The 22,972-nt window shown below is 39.1% G+C and overlaps 2 protein-coding genes across 3 annotated transcripts; one reads left to right on the top strand and one right to left on the bottom strand.

Moving 5' to 3' along the window:
* Positions 1-4,058: 4,058 nt before the first annotated feature.
* Positions 4,059-22,042, bottom strand: sec23a (Sec23 homolog A, coat complex II component). 2 transcript variants are annotated; one of them, XM_053682620.1, is made up of 20 exons: positions 22,022-22,042; positions 20,452-20,694; positions 19,377-19,434; positions 19,192-19,278; positions 18,073-18,309; positions 17,704-17,783; positions 17,321-17,465; positions 16,600-16,758; positions 16,336-16,451; positions 15,970-16,093; positions 15,804-15,884; positions 15,570-15,659; positions 8,574-8,680; positions 8,023-8,176; positions 7,822-7,899; positions 7,563-7,724; positions 6,629-6,715; positions 6,231-6,386; positions 5,773-5,838; positions 4,059-4,876 (listed from the first exon to the last, which is right to left on the bottom strand). In XM_053682620.1, the coding sequence occupies exons 2-20, from the start codon at positions 20,670-20,672 to the stop codon at positions 4,787-4,789; spliced, it is 2,298 nt and encodes a 765-aa protein (XP_053538595.1). In that variant the 5' UTR covers positions 20,673-20,694; positions 22,022-22,042; the 3' UTR covers positions 4,059-4,786. The 2 variants fall into 2 exon arrangements, with proteins under 2 accessions (XP_053538595.1, XP_017331453.1); XM_017475964.3 differs by lacking the exon at positions 22,022-22,042 and adding an exon at positions 21,619-21,773.
* LOC128633572 (adenosine receptor A3) lies at positions 10,020-11,374 on the top strand. The gene is made up of 2 exons (XM_053682621.1): positions 10,020-10,713; positions 11,217-11,374. Exons 1-2 carry the CDS (start codon positions 10,020-10,022, stop codon positions 11,372-11,374), a joined length of 852 nt encoding a protein of 283 aa, XP_053538596.1.
* Positions 22,043-22,972: the final 930 nt, after the last annotated feature.

Genomic DNA, 22,972 nt, shown 5'->3' with positions numbered 1-22,972 from the left:
TATTTATATTTTAAGATGCTGGAATCATTAAAAGTTTGTGTTCAAACTATGTCCTTTCTCTCAGTATGAGCTGAAACTGCTATTCCAAATCACAGAAAAAAATGGTTAAAGAAGTTCTGCCTGCTGAGGTATGCAGCACCAGTGGCAACTGCCTCATATATTTTCAGTCACTCAGGTCAGATTTAAATAGAAACATTTTATACAGAGACTTGCAGATAAATAAAATTGATTGAGTCATTCATATTTCCTTTACCACTGCTTAAACCAAACAAGCTAAGCCTGGGGGAACGTTTTGTATGAGAAAGATCCGAAACGTTAGGCAGAAATGAACAGTGATTCATACATTTGAATGAACTAATCAAGAAGACAGTAAAACTGAGGATATTTGGGTAAACACACAGTTGCAGCACATAAAGATTTTGAAAAAATCAGGTTTTTTCACCCAGTGCTGTATTTATCTTTCAATAATACAGTATAGCTGTTGAGTATTCAATATTAGATAACACTAAGAGAAATTAAGATAAGACTGCAAAACAAACGTTTAAAAGAAATATAATGCATGTTTTTTTTTTTAAACCACACACAATAACAAGTAATCACAGTGCTGCTTTGTTTCATTCTGTTCAAACTGTAAGGTTTTTCTTATCTTCTTGAGCAACAGTAGGCAATCCCAGACAAAATTGGTCTAATATTTAACTCACTTATTACCAAGATAATTAATATATATTGGAATAAAAACCACAAACCCTTTTCGCATACCTAGTGATCCATCTACTGTCAAGTGTGTGCATACACAGGTGGAAATGTAAATATTAGATGAAGGTAAAATGTCAGGGACTAATATCACCTTTTAAAATGCACATAAAAAATGTGTTTGTTTAAATTAACATGTTGAGTAACACTTTATCTGACAGATACCTACACACTTCCTTTATAACACATTTATAAGAATTGCATAAACAGTTCCCTGGTGAACTAGTGGTTTCATTCCTGGTCAGCTACTGGAGGGTAGCATGAGTCAGTGCACTCTTAGTGCTGGTCTCAAGTCTGGAAAAGGGAGCGGGTTGTGTCAGGAAGGACATCCACTGTAAATCTAGTGCCAGAATAAAATATGCTGATGGGTGATCTGCTGTGATGATACTCTGTTATTTTAATTTTAAAAGTTTTTTTTTTTTTTTTTTTTTTTTTTTTAACTAATACCATGTCCACCACCTATTCTTTTTTCTTTGGTGGTTTAGTTTATTAAATTAAAATTTCATGATTTGCAAGTCATAGAGTTGTAACCAATCTCTTTCACTGGTTCACTGATATGCCTTATTGTAAAAACTTTGTTTTGAATTTCTAATCATCTATACTTAAAGCACATTGAGATATTCCACTGAAAATTAATTGTATAAATAATCTAACCAAACTCTGGCAGTAAATCCCTGTCAGTGATCTCTCAGTGATATTGTTATAATTCTAACAATACCTAGACCACTTGACACAAGTACTACTCCACCTCTCATTAAACATATTTTGTCCCACTCAGTGTGATAACTGAGAAGCATGTTGAAGCGATTCTGGTTCACTGGTGATGCTGCTTTAACTGCTTTAGTCCTGAATTATATTTCAAGGAATACAAAAATATTCTCTCCCAACTGAAACAAAAATAAAAGCTATGTCAAAATGCATTTGATTGATTATATTGTGGCTCCGCCTTTAATGCAATCATCCCTTCTAAACTTACCTCCAAGCTTCACAACCTTGGTCTATCCACCACCAGTGCGACTGGAAGGCCCCAGACAGTCTGCCAAGTATATCTCCCACACTCTCATCATGAACAGAGGTACCTCCTAGGTTTGTGTCCTCAGCCTGATGCTCTTCACACTCTACCCATGACTGTGTTGCTACCCATGTGGATAACATCATAAAAATGTGCTGATGATACAACAGTCATTGGCTTGATCACAGGGAATGAAGAGACAAAAGCGAGGTGGCAGACCTGGTGTGAGAAGAACAATCTCACCCTAAACATCAGCAAGACCAAAGAGATGGTTATAGACCCGAGGAGAGTGAAGGGATATCACAAGTCCCTGCTGATTGGAGGGTCTGAAGTAACTACAAGTTCCTGGGTGTCTATATTAGTGAGGACTATGAAAACACAGCAGAGGCTGTATTTCCTGAGATCGCTGAGGAAATTCGGCATGTTACTGGTGATCCTCAAGAGCTATAAGAGTACAGTGGAGTGCATTCTAACCTGCTGCATTGCATGTGGTTTGTAACTGCACTACAGAAGACAATAAATCATTTGAGTGAGTGATCAGGACAGCCCAGAAAATCATAGGAACAGATGTACTGAAGGACATCTACACCAGGAGAGTCTGCAGATGGGCTAAAAGTGTCACCCTGCCCACTCACTGTTCACACTTATGAAGACTTGTAAATGGTACAGGTGCATTACAGCCAGAACATCCAGACTCACGGACAGCCTGTGCCTCCAGCCTGTCAGACTCATTAACAACAGCCACCACTACCACTTCCACCTACATCTTCCCCAGACACAATGAATGTATAAAAAGCATGTATACCAGGTCCACCTTAATAAATAATTTGCATATTACCACTATTACACAATACCTCATGTAAATACCTTTATTCAGCAGAATACACTTCATATATAGTATATATCAACCTCTATTATTTATACCAGTAGTTTTTACACTCATATTTCTTCTTCCACTCTCATCCTACACGGCTATAATTTTTTAATTGTATCCTTATACTCTTATACATTGTTTTTAAATGTTCCTTTACTGTCTTTATTATTCTTTTCTACTGCATCACCCATGAAGAGATTGCAAACTACAAATCTCACTGTACAAAGAACCTTGTGCATCTTGTATATTACCCACTTATATATTGTAATCCGCCCCATAAATGATTATAAATCTAAAGTAAGGTTTATCACTGTTTAAAAGATTTAATATCCATTCCAGTGAGTGCTGGGTCTAAATGAGAGAATTATTACAATTACACTGATGATGATGATGCTTTCAATAACATTGGAAATAAAATTAATTTCAAGGAAACCAGGTACATTAAAACATACCTTTAAAAAAATTAAACAATTGTTCATGAACAATTTTTCATACATTAATCCTTGGTTGGTGCAATTCTGGATAAATCTATTTCATGGTAGAGGATATAAAACAGGTGAATGTCTGGAATTTGTGTCTAAATAGCTTGAGCTCTATGCATTATTTTAAAACGAGAATTATAAAATACACAGATTTTAACTTGTCACCTTTGCTAAACATTCTTTTTGTGACTGCTCAAAGAATTGATATTATCTCCACCTTTCACTTCACTATATACTAGGTATCAAGTGTGTTGAAATTAGTCAGCGTTTTTGCTGATTCTAAATATTCTTCTTAAGAAATTCTAAAATTTTATTTAATTTATGATCAATCCAATACTTTCCTCCAAGCCTACTGTGAAGTGCATTTATATTTCCTAGATCCTACTGATAATCAATGTTATGAGGCCACAGATTTCTGAACTCAGATTTATGCCTAAAAAACACCACAAGCACTATATTGGAGGCCACATAAATTGCAGGTATTATAGCATTCAACAGCTTTTCCTTAAACCAAATGACTCATCGCATTAACCCTGCTTTAATCAGTACTTTGTTAGTGGTGTAGTTTAAAAGATCCAGATGCTCTATCCAAATGCAGACTTAATTAGGGATCCTTTTCAGAATCCTGAAAAGTTTACAATAAAGCAAATGACTGCATTGGAATTATAATTTACATATGATTACCATTTACAGAACAGGAAATACTGTAAATAACAGCTCTGATAAACTCAGGAACTGAGGAAAAAAGGGAGAATCTTAAAACTTTTAAGTGGGGATATATGTATTAGGAAATGTGACCCTAGGATCAAAACCAAGATATTACAATTGTTTCTGTCCACAGCTGAGTGTGTTTGGAGAGAGAGAGAAGGAGCACGAGGGAATAACTGTTCCTGCTGTGCTACCACAGTTTTTAATTAATAAGACTAAAGAGCAGGTGTGACATTAGGACAGTTTTATTAGAAACATCAGGTAAATAATTCTATAATACTATGGATAACAAGCATAAATATCAGAACATCACAAAAAGGCTGTTTTCATACTCCACAAGCCAGCATTGTTTACGGCTGGGATTTTTCATTTCTCCACTACATGGAGATGTAATGGGAAAAAAAAAAAAAGAGAGAGATTACATGACACTCAAGATCTTCAGCTGGTGACTTGAGGCAACACTTGTAGAATAGGCTACAGTGACACTGCTTCTGTATTTCTTGGTAGTTTTTGGGAAAAGAGATGCATCTGCTATAATAATTCCACTGCAGGGGAATAGAGTTCATCATTCTTAACTGGACAGAGACCCTGCTGTAGTTTAGCAGGGCTTCTTAACACCAAGTCTTGTAATCCACCTCAATTTATAGTCTGAAGCGTAACCAACTTCAAACACAGAGGATGCCATTGATCTTTTAATTACCAAGCCATTCATTCGTTAAATTAGGCGTGTTGGGAGTAAGGAGAACTTCATTTGTGCAGTGTTTGTGTTCACAACATAAAACAGATTAGAAGTCAGATTAGGAGACCTCCTAGAGATGTTACTTTGAGGACGTAGAAATGGTGATTGGTGCATGTGTGTGTATGTGTGTGTGTGTGTGTGTGTGTGTGTGTGTGTGTGTGTGTGTGTGTGTGTGTGTGTGTGTGTGTGTGTGTGTGTGTGAGAGAGAGAGAAAGAGTTTAGGCAGCGCTGGATACTGCCAGCTTCTTCAGGTGATCCATAAACACTTGCAAACTCACGTCGTCTGTTAGGATGGGTGCACCGGACTCCTGCACACAGAAAGGTAAATATTTAGGTATAAAAACCACAGAAAGTCACTGCAGTAATGAGAAATTAATTTAATAGCCAAAAAAAAAAAAATCTGTAATCATGCATAGTTGTTAGTGCATACGTGTGTGTATTAATTTAGTTACATTGCCAGTTAAACGTTAATATAGGCTTTACACACAGGTTAAGACCAATCACTTTACACTGAAAGGCAATGTAATTATGTTATACATGTGTATTTTGTTCCCCTAGGAACAATATTAACTTTATTACAATGTTTCATAAATATATATAAAAAAAAAAAAAAAAAAAAAAAAAAAAAAAAAAAAGTACCCTATATGACCTGTATAATAAATGTGCATAAGCTCTGAACCTACATTACCGGTCAAAAGTTTAGACGCACTCATTCTTATTTCCCCCCCTCCCACATTTTATAATAATAATAATAAAAAAGTCATCAAAACTCTGGAGTAACACAAATGGAACTATGGGAATTATGTCATGATAAAAAAAATCCAAAATAAATCAAAATAATTTAATATTTCAGCATCTTCAAAAGTAGACACCGTTTTTGCCTAGAATTTCCAGAAATGTATTCTTGGCATCTTCTCAACCGATTTCTTGAGGAATCTCCCCGAGATGCTTTTTAAACAGCATTAAAGCAGTTCCTACCGATGCTGGACACTTATTGGCTGCTTTTTGGAATATTTCGATCCAAGTCATCCATATAAAAATACTTATTTTTTTGTAAATGAAATGTTTTTATTTCAAACATTTTATCATAAACCTTCAGCTCAAAAGATTTTTAAGATCATGAGAACTTTTGACCGGTGGTGTACATTGGAAGACAAGCATCTAGTACACTGAAAACACTGACTGTGGTCACTCATGCACTTACCTGGCCCCAGGCATACATGTTGTTGTGGGTCTGAGAGGGGTTGACTTTGGACAGCAAGAACCGTGCCTGATGGAGAAGAAAGAAGGGGGGGTTCATCATTGTGCTGCAGGTAGTGCCATGATTTCAATCTGAGCCCTAAGGTGCATTAAACATGGACATTACTGCATAACATTGCAGACATTGATTGAGCCACTACACTCTAGACTGATTATGAACCATTAAGATGCTCTTTAAAATTGCACCCTCTCTGCAAACCTACAGAGCATGAGTTCTACAGAGCAATCATCCAGATTTTCTTCAAACTTGAACTATTTGCATCTGAGAAATTGACTTAATTTCTTATACAGTTGCACGTACAGTTCCTACAGCTTCCTAATAGGAGGAAGTGCTAAATGTAGAAAGGAACAAGTTTTCATTCAATCAGAAGAGCCAAGTTCTCTCTGGCTGTGAAGGTTTACCTGGCTGCCTCCATGCTCAGTGTCAATGTAACGAGGCATGGGGAAGCGTGTTTGCAGGATCTCCTGAGCGTCGTCTACTGGAGCTTGCAGTAGGTGCCGGAAGTTTTCATACTCGGGCATGTCCTGGTAGCCAGCTTTTCTCCACTGAGCCACTGTCTACAGGGAAAAAGACAACACTGCTATATGTAGCACTTTAAAGGCACAGGTATAACAAAGCTCTTCTTGTGATTATAATATAATTATTAGGAATTTCAATTTATCGATCGGATAGCTTCTCCTCTGACGCACCACACATGCTGGAATAAATAATCAACCCTTTACACACAATCAAAGCTAGTACATAGCCAATAATGTCTGTATAACCAGCAAAGACTAATCAGCAAAAAGATTACGCTTACCTCTCCATGGTATATGAGGATCTGGAAGAACGTGTCCATCAGGAGGATTCGGTCTGGCAGAATGCTGCTGCTGTCCAACAGCACCGGCTACATGTGAACAATAATTTCAATAAAGAATAAATGTTTTTGTTTTTCTATCGTACAGTCATAGTACAGATGTAGGCCGCTTGGTGCATGTCCTTTATAAAATGTACTTAGTGGATCAAGATACTTCTGTTTCTATTTTCCACACATTCTATTTGTCTGACTGACTCATTTGACAAAAGAGTGTTACCCCCTGTCTCTCCTCACTCCTGGCTATGCACAACATGTGGCACAGCAGGACAGATCCAAACACACAACACATCACAGTATTACAAGCAATGTTTTAAAACACGGTGCATCACTTGGGATCCTTCAACCTGCCAGTACTGAGAGATTTTGCCGGCAGCTCAAACTGTGAAAATTACACACTTCGGCAGGAACAGGAACCAGGGATAGCAATTATTCTCACTTACACATACGCACAGACACATATATACTTGCACAGAATCTCCAACTAAGGTTTCAAAATCAATACAAATCTCTGGGATACACAGAAGAAAACAAATCATCTTTGGTAATGGAAAACAGAGTTTACTAATTAAACACAAGTACAGCTTGTACATATGATAAGAGGCACCTGGCAATAATCTGTTGGGTCATGGGAGTTAAGGTTTATGATCATTATGACAGTGCATTTCAGAGGCACTACACACTACCTCATATTAGAATATGTAATGGATTATGCTGGATAATGATATAACAGTAAAGATAGTGCATAACTCACCAGTATAGATAGTTAAGTAGATCACCACCATATGATATCTCTAATTAAGTGACTAAGTCTAGGAGTAAATTACAATCTACACAAACCCCACATGTAAAAGGCAACCGTGAATAAGCATGTGACTACCTCTGGGGGGCCATTGAAGGAGTATGCATACAGAATTGGCTGAATCATGATGAGCGACTGAGTCAGATCCTGCCTCATAAAATGGTGCCTGTAGTAGGAGCTCTCATCGGGGCTGTTGTTGAATACTTGTAGGAATGGAGACCTCCTCAGATGGAACATAAACTGTTAAGACGGAAAAAGTCCGAATGAAACTTCAGTAAACCAGAGGCAAGATCTGGGATATAAACCACAAAGTGAGAGTCAGAGGGTTCGTTCTTACCTGAGGATACAGAGAGAAGGTCTCAGAGAAACGGAACGAGTTAGGGTCATCTTTGTGGTAATCTCCAAATTTCTGACACTGAAACAAACAGTAAATGGACGGTTATGAAATCGCTGGGGAAAAATTTGTGGAGAGAGTAAAATCGATTTCTTTTTAAGCTTTCTGATTCAGGAGTGATCTAAGTTGACAGACTCTTCTCACCAGACGGATAAGCTGCCTATCCAGCCAGCGCAGGACATCTGGTCCCTCTTCTGATTCAGCTCTATAGACGGCCAGACGGGCCATGAGGATGGCAGAAGCCTCCTGATCAAATGATGCAGAAATGTTCTGAATCTGTGTCTGAGCATCCGCCCAGCTGAAGAAAGACAAGGAGAAAATCACAACGCTGTCCTCTGCACACTTATTCGACACTCTAAGCCACACTGATTCACATACTGCTGTTTGAATCTTAAATAAGTAAACAAATGTGGATGCTGAGATAAATGAAGTTCAATGATTACTAGGAAAACGATTCTTAAGAGAAAATTTATGGCTATTTGACCCAAGATACTTTTCAGAGGCAATACCCCATGCTAAAAGTAGAGGGCTGAAATTAACCAGAACCATTGGAATATACACATTGGGTTGTACTCTAACTTCTATAATAAAACTGTAAACAAAGCCCCAGTTGCAAAAGATAACATCAGTTCACTAAATCTGTAGTTTAGCTGCTGTAACAGCTGAAGTGAATGAATAAAAAAAGAGGAACTAACTTCCTGGCGATGGTGGTGACTCTGATACGTCTCTGTCCACTGGAGTGCTGGTACTGGGTCACGTATTGTATGGCACCTCGACCTCCCTGGGGGATTGGAGCATTGTGCTGTAAAACAAGACAAAAACACTTTTTCAAACAACCCACATGACATTGACACCAGGTGTGTCCTATACTGCATAGCCTATACATATAAAACAATCAAGATGTGTCATACTACAAAACAGTCTGGCAAAAGTGCAATAGATGCTGATGTTCTAAGCATCATATTAACAGGTCCAAATAAATCATCCCACATAACTGTGGACAGTTATTAATTTCAAAAGCCCATAGCAGCTCTAACTACTTTTTGATCAAAGAACCACACATCCCTTCACTGATGTTAGCACAACACGCAACGCAAAAAACAATTCAGAGTTGGCAGTCAGAAGCAACGGCTTTCTGTAATGCTAGAAGCAATGTTTTAGACCAAATACATGGAAAACTGCCAGCGTCTCAATTACATGACTGTTCTGCTACCACAACACTGCCAAATGCAGTTTCAGTTTGCCGTTGATTATTAGCCAACAAACACCAAATGAATCTTGTAACTGTATTTGACAGGACCAAAACATTTTTGTAACCACAAATGATCATTCTTTTTCAATCTTTGTGTGATCATTCAGAGAAGGAAAAACAAAGTATTATGCCCCAGCACATCAGTAATCAATAAGTTATTACAAAAGTCATTGACAATCTGGGAAGAAGAATAAGCCAAACAATCATAAGCAAAGTCACGTAAATAAAAAAGCACAAACAGAATATAATTGGAAATGAGACTTAAGCTTAGAGAATTCTGCTCACTAATAATTAATCATTAAGTCTTAAACCGCTTTAGAGTCATGCTTCTTGCCAATTACCCTAACAACACTTGTGTGCAGGAAGGCTCATTAACTTGCCCGTCAGTAGATACAGCAGTAAGAGGATATTAAATCTGGAGCTTCTTGTTTACAGAACAGCCTAGCGCCAGTCACTTGCCACAGCCTTTATCCACTGAAGCCGTCCTCTTTGAAAATGCTAAAAACGTGTGGCTGTTCACATAGTTTTGCCACTTAAAGTGGCTTTGTGTGCAACGTTAGAGAAGACAGGTAGAGAAAAGGACTGCTAAGCTGACGCTCCCCACAGAGATTAATGTGCTGAGAAAGTTAATGACTGCATTGGATCATCCAATCATGAGGCGCAGCATGATGTCCACACCTGCATAACAGCCACCATCACTCTCTGGAGCTTAGACACAGTGTGGGATAACTTGATCGTAAAACATTACTCTTTGGAGAAGTCGAACACAATGGTTGGGATTCGTGGTACTGCAAACGAGGTGCAAGTGATACAGGTTCGTCGTTGTAAATGCCCGTCTTCAGACATCTATGTGAATGTAGAAGGACGGAGTGACTTCTAGCTTAACAGGATGCAGTGGATAGAGGTGGCATACGCAACTCTGATGATTAGTTCCAGTTTGTGCTCCGTGTGTGGGAACACTGTACTGCTTCTCCTGCTGCTGTCTGACAGGAGCCTGCAGACGGAGACATGGACCCTGACGCTCAGTTTCAGTCTGAGTGATCTGGCACTCGGCCTCTCCACCGTCCCTTTCGGAGCCCATAACAGCCTGTTCCGGCCAGAGGGATACGCCAGCTCGAGTGCGCTGTGCCAGGGCAACGCCTTTCTTTTCCTGCTGCTCCAGTTGGCCTCAGTCCACTCACTCACCTGGGCCACCATTGACAAGTTCACGGAGATCTGCTTCGCTCTTAGCTATGCACGAATCTTCAATGCCCGCAGAACCAGAGTGATCCTCACCGTCATTTGGGTCTATTCACTGTTGAACGCATCTCTGCCGTTGCTGGGCTTTGGAAGCTACAGCTACAGCAGCAGCAGGTTTCTCTGTGCTCCCAGTTTTGAGCCTGCCAACACTGGCTTCAATATGCTCGTCATAGTAGTGGGAATCATTGTGCCCATTTTGGCAATGTGCTCCATGTATGGATACATAGTGTACATAGCCAGGAATCAAGTAAGACGAGGGACATTTGTTTGTAACGAACACCACTGTTTTTATGTTCCTGACAATAATTATTTCAAGAGCTCCATTGTCATGGTGACAACCACAGGTAAGCTGCATGAGAACCATGAGACAAGATTACTGCAAAATGCTGATTTATTGGTGGCGCTTGATCATTGACAGAATGCTATCCATTGTTCTCTCATGCTTATTACTGCTTCCTTACCCACATTCAGTCAAGGATAAATCTTTTCAAAATGTCATTAGTATCTCTTTTGGACATTTAATGTCTACTCTCATTCACTGCTCCTAGTCATTAGTCAAAGATGATAAAAGTCAGAAATTAAGATACATTCACCAAATAAGTTGATTGGTGAGTTCACTGCTCCTTAACTTTTTTTTTTAATTTTTATAATACAATTCTAAGCTAGTAATAACAGTAAATAAGTGTACAGTCAAAGGCTAACAAGAACACAAACAAGATTACTAACAAAACAAAATTATCACACAGGCAATAAGGTAGCACATCAGTAATATACGATCTCACTGATTACAATGTACTATCCTTCTCCTAATGATTAACCGAGTCACATGATCTGTGTACGTCAATAGTGTGTCTGCTCATTTGCTGGCTGCCATACATCACCATCTGCTTCTATGAGACTCTGACAGGAAGAGAGAGCCCTCAACCCGCCTCCGCTATAGCCACGTGGCTAGTGCTCTTCACCTCCACACTCAACCCGTGGATCAACTCCATGTCCCAGACGTAAGCATTGGAGTCACTTAAGCCCAGGCTGGTGACAGTGTCTCATTTTGTGTGAAAAAGAACCGTGGTAAATGCTTAAATCTGGTGGGGCGGTATGACACAGACTTCAATGGGGTGAACGCCATGTAAAGATTACAAATGAATTTTTATTTTTTTTACTTTTAGTTCGCCGCTCTTTATCTTTAATTAACTTTAGGGAATGGAAAATAAATGCCTTAAGTAATTGCTCGTCATAGTTTTCACAGAACTGAAGTGCTCTCACACACGACAGCTTCTCTGCCTGCCTCTTTGTGTGTGTGTGTGTGTGTGTGTGTGTTACATGACACCTTGTGCCGACACTGTTCTGTACTCTCAGGTCACCTGGTGTGCTCTATTAAATACACTGTTTAAATGCCATAGCCTGCGTGTTGAGAACTGACAGAAGCATGATATTTTGCTAGGCATGATATTTGCCCATCGCAATGACGCACAGTGCTCGGCCCCAAGCATGTTCAACAAATGCACCTCAACAGCTGCTCTTTAAAAATATATATATTTATGACCGGTAAAATAAAAGCGATATTAATGCAAGATATCACATCACCCAACATTTAAAAGTTCAATTATCTCAGAGCTCGAAATTAACGTTTTTACTTGGTAGCACTGGTGACCCCAACTTTAAAAAGTTAGGAGCGCCAGGAAAAATTTAGGAGCAACCATACCCATAAACATTACCAGATTTTGTTCATTTAAAAATAAACACCACCACTTGCACTTAAAATGTGTGGAGTCAGTGGTGAACAGTGTTACCTGAAACCTCTGTCCCACAGGCTTTACAGTGAACGCAGTGCATTGAGCCATTTTAATAGCGGAGACACTCGAAGTCTTTCAGCCTCTTTCTCTGAAAACTGTAATGCCGGGTTCACACCGCACACGGTGCAGGAGCAGAGTGCAATTTGAAGCGCGAGTGATGCATGTGTTTTCACACCAGCATTTCACATGCAGAAACTACAGGTTCACATGCAGAAAGGTTCTCAAGTTCCATAATTAATTTCCATGAAAAGCAAACCAAAAAAATATACAACAGGAGTTTTGTTAATTTGATGGTTATGTAATATAACATTTACATAACGGGAAGGAGCATATTTACAATTCACGTGTGACGAAAACTCAACCCTGTATTTTTTGCCAAGGATGCCAATGTATCTTCTAGAATCTCTGAGAGTGCATTTTGGATTTTAACTTGATATCGAGCCTGATCAGTGCATCTTGAAGAAATGGGTACTAGCATTATAATAGAAAACAGTTTTATTGCAGTACCTCCAAGCCAAAAATAACACCACTCATTCATGATTAGTGTATATTAAATGTAAAATATATTATTCTACAAATACGCTTTTCTCTGCAATATTATATAATTAATTTTATATATATAATAATATAATACTATATAATATAATATATATATATATATATATATATATATATATATATATATATATATATATATATATATATATATATATATATATATAATACATACACACACACACTTACTTTTCTTGTGTCAACTCATCTTCATTTAAGTCTTTCAACCATGTGCTGCAGCACGCTTCGTCTTCAACCAGCCCAAAAGAACCCATGTCACACCCCTCTTCATCTCCCTCTACTGGCTTCATGTAGCCGCCGGCATCAAATTCAAGGCCTTGGTGCTCACATACAAGACCTTGTCTGGAGCAGCACCGTCCTACCACAACACTCTCCTTGAGGCTTACGTTCCCTCTCGCAATCTGCGATCGGTTAACAACCGATGCTTAGTAGTGCCTACTCAGCGTGGCTCAAGGTCCCTTTCCAGAACATTCACACTAACTGTCCCTCAGTGGTGGAATGAACTTCCAACCTCAATCCGCAGAATCTGTCACTATTTTCAAAAAACAACTAAAGACCCACCTCTTCCATGAACACTTAACCAACTCCTAAAATGCCAACCCCCACATTATTTATATTTAAATAAATAAAAATAAAAAAGCCCACTAACTCTGGCAACTACACCTCTACTCTGTGCAATTTGCTTCTCTAGAACTCAATTATAAATATTGCACGGTAGCACTACTTTTTTTTCTTGTATTGTCCTCTGCTTGATATCGCTTTGCTTGCATTTCCTCATTTGTAAGTTGCTTTGGATAAAAGCGTCTGCTAAATGAATAAATGTAAATGTACTGGTGCTTTAATTCAGTGTGAGCAGCTCAGCAAAAAATAAATTTGATGCTGAAACTCCCGCTTCACTGCTGCTCCTAAAAGCACTCATTTGTTAACACGCACACCAAATAAAATCTGTGTCCTTTTCATTTAAAGATGAAGTTTAATTGGTTATGTAACGCTGGATAGAACAGTGGACCGGTCACTGTATCAGCTCACAGCAGGCACATGCTTTGCAGTAATTAGCGAATGTTTGTAGAGAAATGAAAACAGGTTGCACCTCAACAATTAGTTGCACTTGCAAAAATGCTCCAAAATATATTTTGAGACCGTACAGATAAAATTTCGGGAGCGTAGGCGACCAACATGGTCGCAATTTCGAGCCTTGTATCTTTATTTGTGGGAATGTTATGAATTGCATGAAATTAGCCAGAAATGTAATTTTTTTTTCTAAATTAGCAGTAGAGAGATTTTACAGTCAATGGGGGCTGTTGTCACAGTAGCTTGGTTTTCCATTACTGGGCACAGGCGTACAGTCATTTATATGTCAATAGTCTCTACATAAAATGCTACATGTTAAATGGATGTGATGCTAGAACATTCTGTGACTGGAGTGTGAATGTACATGTGGGTGGTTAATCATGACCTTGTTCTTTTTAGGAGGTACAGAGTCGCCCTGCGCAGGAGTGTCAATAAAATCCGACAGTGTGCACGCAAGAACTCCTTCTCCACAAGAACAGCAATGTGCAGAGAGAGTCACAACTGTCCCTGCTCAGTGTCCAGTGCACCTCAAGCCCTACAAGCACACACTGACCCTGTGAATGAGCCCGAAGAGAGCTGAGCAGGCTTTTCTTACCGCAGGCTGCTGCGTGAATGCAAAACCATGCAAAGAAGGTGCTACAGAAAATGAATAAAATTAACACCTTTTCATGGGAACCACAGTAACTAACTGGGCTTTGGAGACAGACGACAAGCACAGACATGCATATTTAATGACCTGAGCTGTACAGTGAACAGTTCCTTCTGAAACAGATCTTACAGAGAGAAACGCTTTTTTTGTAAAAGAATATTGAATGAACTTTTAATTTTACTATTTTAAAAATATATATATTTAAATGAACTGTCAAGTGTTCTGAATGAGAAGTAAGACTAACTGGTGCTCTTCAGTTAGAAATGTTTTACCAACTGAGCTAAATGATTAAAAAAATAAGAAGACTTTTTTTATTGGTCATGAAAAGTAGTCTGCCTGATACATGAATTTCTAGACATACTATACCGCAAAACAATAAATAAAATATTAGTTGATTCCATTTCAGCAGCTTGAGCAAGTATTCATGTTTCTGGATAGGATCTGCCCTCTAGTGGATGAGCTTAACATAACACATGTAATAACCTTAATGACTGCACTGCTTTTAAAGGATCATGAAACACCCACTTCCAGCTCAAGTCTACCTCCCAATCCTTTTGAAAAATGCAACTTAAATGGATGTGGATGGCTGGGAAAAGAAGGGAGGGGAATGGGCATGACAGGGGAGGAAGAGTCTGTCATAGGAAAGTGCCAAGTGCTGTCATGAATAATTAAGGGACAGCATCTTCTCGTAGGATAAGAACACGCCATCTCATGAATAATTATGAGCCACCGGCATGTCATAGAAGTAGTATAGTACTTTGCAGATGTAAATCTAAGCATGTAGATTTTAAACCCGGAAGACGAAAATAGCGGAAAAAAAGCTCAAAATTAACCAGTTTTGTCCTACACTTAAAATTAACGGATGCTAACGTTGTGTTTTATGATGTGACACAAACACCTCTGTTAAAATCTCAGAAAATGTACTTATATTTCATGACTCTTTAAATCTCATAAGCCTATTTTTAAATGTACTCGAAGGCATCTAACTTGCAGGTGTAGCTCTGGATCCAACCCGTCATTTCTTACTAGACGAACTTACAGGAAACAAGACTTTACATAATACTAGAAGTACATGGTCTAGTGATAGGAGTGAGACCAAGAACACGCATACCTGATTGACAACTTCAAAGTAAACTGCCAGCGTGGTGTTGGGGTCCAGACCACAGATCTTCCATTGGCAGGTACCGCCTGTTCCAATTTCCTGGAATAAGTGACAAGAGAAGTAATTCAGAGTGCTTCAGTAACAATTGAAGATCTGACATCAAGAAGGCAAGAATATATCAACTTGCAGTTTTGATCAAACAGTATTGTTGTACATCGGATGCATGACTAAAGTCCAACTCACATTTTCTGACACGCAAGGTCCCTTGGCATTCAGGGAGACACATGGTCCAATTGCTCCAGATATCTTAATTTCTCTTGATGTCTGAAATATAAATGGTGGTTATTCATGTTGACGACTTTTATAAGACATGAAAAAAAACTGAAAGGAAAGCAAGCTAAGACTGTACCTTAATCTCTAGAGTTCCTGCAAAGGCCATTTTAAAAGATCCCTGCACGTCCTTATTGAAAATCCTCTGGAAGGTTTGCTTGAACAGAGACGTGTTGAAGGAATCTGCCATCACCATATAACCCCTGCAACAAAATAGTGATTCTTACCATTTTAATGAAAGCCACAACACTTAGCTCCACAAAGCATTTCATGTGTGAAAACAGATTTTCAGAAATTATATTCACACCATGACCTTTTGTGAAATTGCTAACTGTGACATGAATTTTATTTAGAAAATGTAAAACCGCTACAACTGTCCACCATTTTACGATGAGTTATAACAGACATATTAACCCAATTATAATGTTATATGCTGCACGCTCACGCTGTATAGTTGGTGCAACACTTCATCTCTGCCAATCCTGTCTGGTCCAGGGCACAGGCATAAATGTCAATGATGTGACCATTGGCTGCAGCTCGGTTTGCCAAGGCTTCATAGTGCTACAAGAACATAATGGCACGTTAAGCTCTCAATTCTAATCATCCACCAGAGAGCCAAGATTTGATTGAGATCATCAATGCTTATATCTAGCAAATGGTAACAAAGAGCTACAGCTGTCAGTCCCAAATGCTGATTCAGGCAACTCACTTTAGTGGCTTTTTTCATGAATTTCGCATTGTCTTTCTCTATGTCGTGCCAGGAACGGATGGGTGTCTTCAGCTCATCTCCAACCACCATGCCCGGGCCCTGGGTGGCTGGGCCACCAATAAAGGTCATTATTCGAGCCCCTGTATTGGGGAAAGTGCACTAGAGAGAGAGAGAAAGAGAGAGAGGGGGGGGGGGGGGGGGGGGGGGGTAAAACGTCACAGAAACGTTAAAAAAAATTAATTAATGACAAATTATACTTATAATCTACGTATGGCAAAATGAATCCGTGTTAATTAATTAATCATATTAATTGTCAAACACCATATTCTTAAGAAAGCTACTTAACCTTCCGTGCTCCAGGGGGCCGTATCATGGCCAACCCTGCACTCTGACCCTAGCTTTCTAGCAAGCTGGGATGTATGAAGAGAATAAAGTTCACTACACTACGAAGTATATGTGACAAACAACTGCTTCTCCAAAATTAAGTACAAACATTTTGAACAGCTTCTTCCATCTGATCCTAACTAAATGTAATTTTTTTAAAATAATAAATAAAACAAAAATATACTTAAAATGATACCCATAGCTTAATATACAAAAAGAAAGAAAGAAAAAAAAAAGCACACTGTGACATAATTTACAATACTGACATTATCGCTCAGCCCTAGATGACATGAGTAGTGCTAACAGCTGTTATTACAGGCTACAGAATGACACTTACCTCTAACAGTCCAACAGCAATAGATAGTGCTACCCCTAATGATCTCAGTGGCCGTTTACCCTGGGTGACAGGCCAAGGGTCTTTCTGCAGCTCTCCCAGGAGATCAGTCAAGTTCATATCAATCTTCTGCACTGGCTGTAGGAATCTGAGCACAAGACCATCCATCTACATGTAAATTTATACCGTGCTATAAGCCAATAAATCTTGTGCACTAAAACAGTGACTGCTAAAGTTCAGAAATTAACTGCAGATTAATGAGATTCTAGTTTAGCCTTAGCTTACTAAGACGTGTTCAAAGCTCTGACAAGCCCAGAAATTATTCTTTGGTTTATGTGACAGCTAGATAAAATAATGTCCACCTCATAAATGAAAAATGTAGATACCTGTTAGGAGGAGGAGCTTGGGGTTGCTGCGGTCCACGGCCTGGTTGCGCCACAGTTTGTTTGCTCAGACCAAGCATCTCCTGCACACAACATGATTCAGAACACTGAGAACCATTCTACCAAGATCTCAAAACCCTCAACCTAAAACTGTTTGCATGGTCTGTACTGTTGATTTAAAAATACGTATATATCAGGGTTTCTATTCTCCCAGTCCACAACATACCTGAAAGAGGTATTCAGTGATTTAGTGGATTAGATAAATGAAGGTTAAATACTCAGTGAGTAAGGATAAACTGAGAGAAAGTATATTTTCTAAAAGATCATTATCTATCAAACTATTATCTTCATTTAAAGAGAAGAAGCATTTACCTGTAGCTGCTTTGCACTGAGGTCTTTGGTTCCTCTGAATACATAGCTTTTAGAGATGCCCTCACAACCCAGCTCATGCACCTGCACCATCCGTCCAAATGTGATGAGACCCACCAAGGCTGTGGGGGGCAGCAGGCTCAGAGACATCTGCAGAGATTCCTTCAGAGCCTGCAGGTCCTCATCTTCCATACATGTGTCTACCACATACAGAAAGTTCAGGGGCATCTGAGGACCTCTCTGTGGATGCAAAAGTGGTAAGTGCTTTGTAAGCATTCTGTTTAAATGCTTTTATAATTTATGGCTTACATCTTTCCTTGCACATCTAAATCCTAAACACTGTCAAGTGGCTCATACTGGGTGGCTGTCAAACTCAAAGATAAAGAGTAACTAGTGATTTTCTTGTAAAAATGATCACAAATTTTATCATCTCCTCTTCTAGTTGAGGGTTGGACTTAGATGCAGGTCAAGGACCACAACATCAACCTATTCTGGGAGCAGAGCTTATTTAATTCCCACACTATCAAAACAACTCTGTTCTTGTCAATCTGCTGAAAGCACTATAATCAATCATACAGTACATGTATAGGCTTGGAGGCTAGGTAGTGGTGGGAGGTAGGCTATATAAGAAACAGTATGGATTTTTAAATCTTGCTTCTACCATAGTAGCGAAAGACTACAAAGGCAATTCCTCATTCCGATAAAAGTAGGCTTTCCCCTTCAACGTGAATTAAGGTATGCACTGGCCAGTGACGCAGATGGCGTTTGAATACAAGGGCGTGACAACAGGAATCAAGCCTGTGAAGCTGCTCTTTAAATAGAAATGACGCCAGCAGTCACGTCAATCTAAGAAAGTTTACAAACAGTCAGTGCTCAGCAGTCATCATCGCTAGGCTATTGATATGCATGGCATGTCAGAAATGTATTGTGACATCCAAAAGCTCAGATCAACACAGTTGTCAGGCATTGTTTACCTTATTCTGTGCATTTACAATTGATTTGTATGTGGTTTATCCTACACAGGTTCGATCAGACACCCTAGTTTAGTTAAAGATGTGCTTACTATTTTACAGATTTAAAATGTATGTAAGCATTAGCCGTAAGCCAATAGGACAAATTTACCTGGACTACATATTCAATGGTGGAGAACTGTGGAAGCAGTTCAGCTGGCTGGTTCACCTCTGATATTCCAGCGTAGGTTGGGGGAAACTAGACAAGATTCACATTAAAAAATGTCAATTTGAAAAACAGCAGCCTCCAAAAATGTAACTTTTGATGCAATCACTGTTTAATATGAAAACCCTTACCTGGTTTCTCTGATAACAGAAATTGCAAGCCCACAGTTTTGCTCTGTAATCCACTTGGCTGAGTGAGAGAGAAAGCACATTTTTTTTTTAAATTAGTGAACATTTTTTTTAAAAGTAGTAATTGTTTTGACTATTTCAGAGAGCAAAAACCTAGTCATGGGTAGTATTTTTTGGTGGCGAAGTGGTTACTTGTGGAGCCCCAGTGCTTTAATACAGTGGTTCCCAAACTTTTCCAGGGCAAGGCCTCCGAAATGGCATTGAAATTTGACCGAGGTACCTTTCGCAACATGTCTTTAAAACACATAAAAAATACAGACTTCTGAATATATCCCTCTTTTTTTATTAATAATTACATCTTTCCATTCCATTACATTAGGAATTGATTGTATATGTGTGTGTGTGTGTGTGTGTGGTTGTCTGAGAGTGAGAAAGAGAAAACACACATTTATTTATTTTTCAAACCAAATTGTTGAGGCCCCCCAGGCGCCCCCTGGCCATGGCCCCCACTTTGAAAACCACTGCTTTAATAAACAGGGTAGATATTGCGCTATGGGAACCTCACACATGCCTGAGGAAAGAGACTCCAACGTAACCTTAAAAATGTCGCGCTACAACATAACTTTTGTGGGCTTATGACACACGAACACACAAAAAAAAGTATGACATACTTTTTTTTCCATCTCTCAGGACAGAGAAAGCAAATGCTACAACTTTTGTTTTAGTCTTCTTCAATCGTACAGATATCAAAAAGTATCATAGTGTCTCACTGACTTACAGTGTATTATGTATCACAGAACTGTCGCTATCATTAAACCACACAGACAACGTATCATGTTTTGACAGTTTATGTTACTCTGTGGTCCCCAGTACATGATCGGAGACGCAGGGCTGCCCTTGTAAAAGTTGTGACTGGTCTATCCTTTAGACAAACAGGGTGTGCCAGTGGCACATTTGTTTTCCCATATCAGGACACCTTATGAATGTTTAAAGAGAACAGGCAGTTGGTGCACAGATTAACTTATGTGAACCTATTAGAATAAGCAGACGAGACAACGAGGACACATTCCTTACTCACCATAGTGGATTGAGTACAGCCCGGCAGGTAGCACGGCTACACAGCACTGGCTCATACTGTATAGGTGGGAGATCCGGACGCTCTTTCAGTGGGGTAAAGAGAGAAGCCACAGGCACTACCATACGTGTGGCCTCCAGTCGACTGGACGGCCAAACGTTCCAGCTGAAACGCACTCCATCGCGGTCTTCGTTCTGCTGAATGAACTCTGGGAAGGTTGTCATTGCACCCTCTAGGAACGATGTGCTGCGAGGAAAGGGTACATAAGAATACTGAACTGAAGCAGCAACAATAACGCGAAGTTAATGTGAAAAGGCCACACAGATATATCACCTTCACAAGCATTACAGCAGCTTTATCACATATGTGTGATAAAGGTTTGCTGAAAAAGAGAGGGCTTATATAAAATGACAGAACATAAACTGGACTTCCGCTTACGTCACATGGACAACCGAGCAGAACTTTCAACTCTGACGCAACGCAAATATCTTGTTGGATGTTTGTTGCTGTTGTTTCATCCAAAAGGTGATTTCACAGTTCATTATCAAAACACACACACAAAGGTTGTTCTGCTAATGTAACGTTATTATCTACAAATCAACAATATCTACAACACCTTTCATATGTGCCTCAACTGGAAAAGTACACGTCTATCAAAAACTTTCTAAAAATCAGTCATTATTAGCAGACTTGTCTTTCACTGTAATTATTAACAGACTTTTATAAATAGACATGAATACGGAAACGACGGGGCGGCAAGTCCATGTTTAAAACTGGGTCATTCATTAGAAATGCCAACGCTGCTAATTGGCTACATTCGCGACGTTAACACCGCTAGACAGCTAAACACAATATAAACCCGTTATTTGGCTAGCTATCTGAAACTAAGTTGATATTTAAAAAAAATAACCACACATATACTTGTTAAATACACCGTCAGCTACGTTACCACATCAACACGTCCTAGACATTTTCGCTAGCAAGAGAACCCGATTAGGGTAAGGAGGCGATATGAAACAGAACCGATACTCCCGTATTTTAGCTAGCCGATAAAAAACTACAGAGTGCTTTTACTTAAAACAACCAGTCTAATACCTCACAGAATTATATTTAGTCAACATCCATATATAACACGCCAGCAGTGATTATTTCATCAAATAATGAACATACCTAAAAGTAGGTTCTCTGAGGCGCTCAGGCGGACTCTACTGACGCGCTGACGTATCAAACATGGCTGAAGCAGCGCTGCCACGTCATTACAGGGCTGCAGGGGAGGAGCTACTTCTGCCTGCCTCACCTCCAGCCCGAGTTAACCCCTTCACTCCCTGCGCCATTACAACACTTATCATACAACACTTATCACACCACCCGAGACGTGATGTCCATCAGAATGCAAACATTCATTCATCCACTCTTCTTTATCCTGCTCAGGTTGGTACTGGATCCAAACACTATCCCGGGGACACTGGGTGTTTACAGAAATACACCCTGGATCCGACACCAGTCCGTTGCAGGGCATCATGCACACATATATTTACATTTGGAGGCCATTTTGAGGAGCTAATCCACCTACCAGCATGTGTTCAGGGGGTAGGAAAAAACCAGAAAACCCAGAGAAACCCTATGGGAACACCACACAGAAAGTAACCCAAGCTCAGGATCAAAGCCAGGAGCTGTATGGTGGTAACAGTACTTACTGGCATAAAGTTGGCTTGACGTTGGACGTTCGATATTCGCGGATATGCGGAAATTAAGGGACCGTCTCTAAAGTTACATACGACATTGTTATACACGTTTCTAACTTCAGTAGCATTTGAAGGGAATGACTTACAGGCATATAACCAACTGTAAAGTGTTCATCTAGGTGTCAGCAATGATGCACACCTTTTAGAGTTTTGATATTTAATAAACTATTAAATCATATATAAAATTTGCCATGTATTTTATTACTGCATGGGGTCATACACAAAATATACCATAATTTAAAGCTCAATAGCATTTGAAGGGAATGACTTACAGTCACACAACCAACTGGAAAGTGTTCGACTAGGTGTCAGGTACGACGCACATCTTTTAGATTTTTGAGATTTAACCCTATAATACATGAACCAAAAAAAAAACAAATACAAATACATAAAGGGGGTCAAAATGACCCGTAACGGAATATTGTTTTCTTCAAAAAATAGATGTCCTATTAATGAGATTATATATATATATATATATATATATATATATATATATATATATATATATATATGTGTGTGTGTGTGTGTGTGTGTGTGTGTGTGTGTGTGTGTGTGTGTGAACACTTTCCAGTTGGTTTTGTGATTGTACATCATTCCCTTCAAATGCTGTTGAGCTTTAAATTATGGCTATTTTGTGTATGAGCCCATCCTGTAGTGAAATACATGGCGATATTTGCATATGAAAATATTTACTTACTTATTGTATACTTAATATTTATATTATTTCACTTACACTCACTGAGCACTTTATCAGGAACACTATAATAATACTGGGTAGG

The sequence above is a fragment of the Ictalurus punctatus genome, chromosome 9 (assembly GCF_001660625.3).
Source record: "Ictalurus punctatus breed USDA103 chromosome 9, Coco_2.0, whole genome shotgun sequence".
Taxonomy (NCBI): Eukaryota; Metazoa; Chordata; class Actinopteri; order Siluriformes; family Ictaluridae; genus Ictalurus; species Ictalurus punctatus.
The sequence above is the reverse complement of the archived record's forward strand: the minus strand, read 5'-3'. Positions and strand labels throughout refer to the sequence as shown.

Bases quoted from the DNA above. Each gene is read 5' to 3' on its own strand.
- sec23a (XM_053682620.1), bottom strand. From the start codon at position 20,672: ATGACAACCTTCCCAGAGTTCATTCAGCAGAACGAAGACCGCGATGGA. The intron at 17,784-18,072 runs GTAAATGCTTCT...TGTTGTGTGCAG, and splicing joins TCAGTGCAAAGCAGCTACAG to GAGATGCTTGGTCTGAGCAA. The intron at 15,660-15,803 runs GTGAGTTGGACT...CACTTATTCCAG, and splicing joins GACCTTGCGTGTCAGAAAAT to GAAATTGGAACAGGCGGTAC.
- LOC128633572 (XM_053682621.1), top strand. From the start codon at position 10,020: ATGCAGTGGATAGAGGTGGCATACGCAACTCTGATGATTAGTTCCAGT. The intron at 10,714-11,216 runs GTAAGCTGCATG...GTACGTCAATAG, and splicing joins TGTCATGGTGACAACCACAG to TGTGTCTGCTCATTTGCTGG.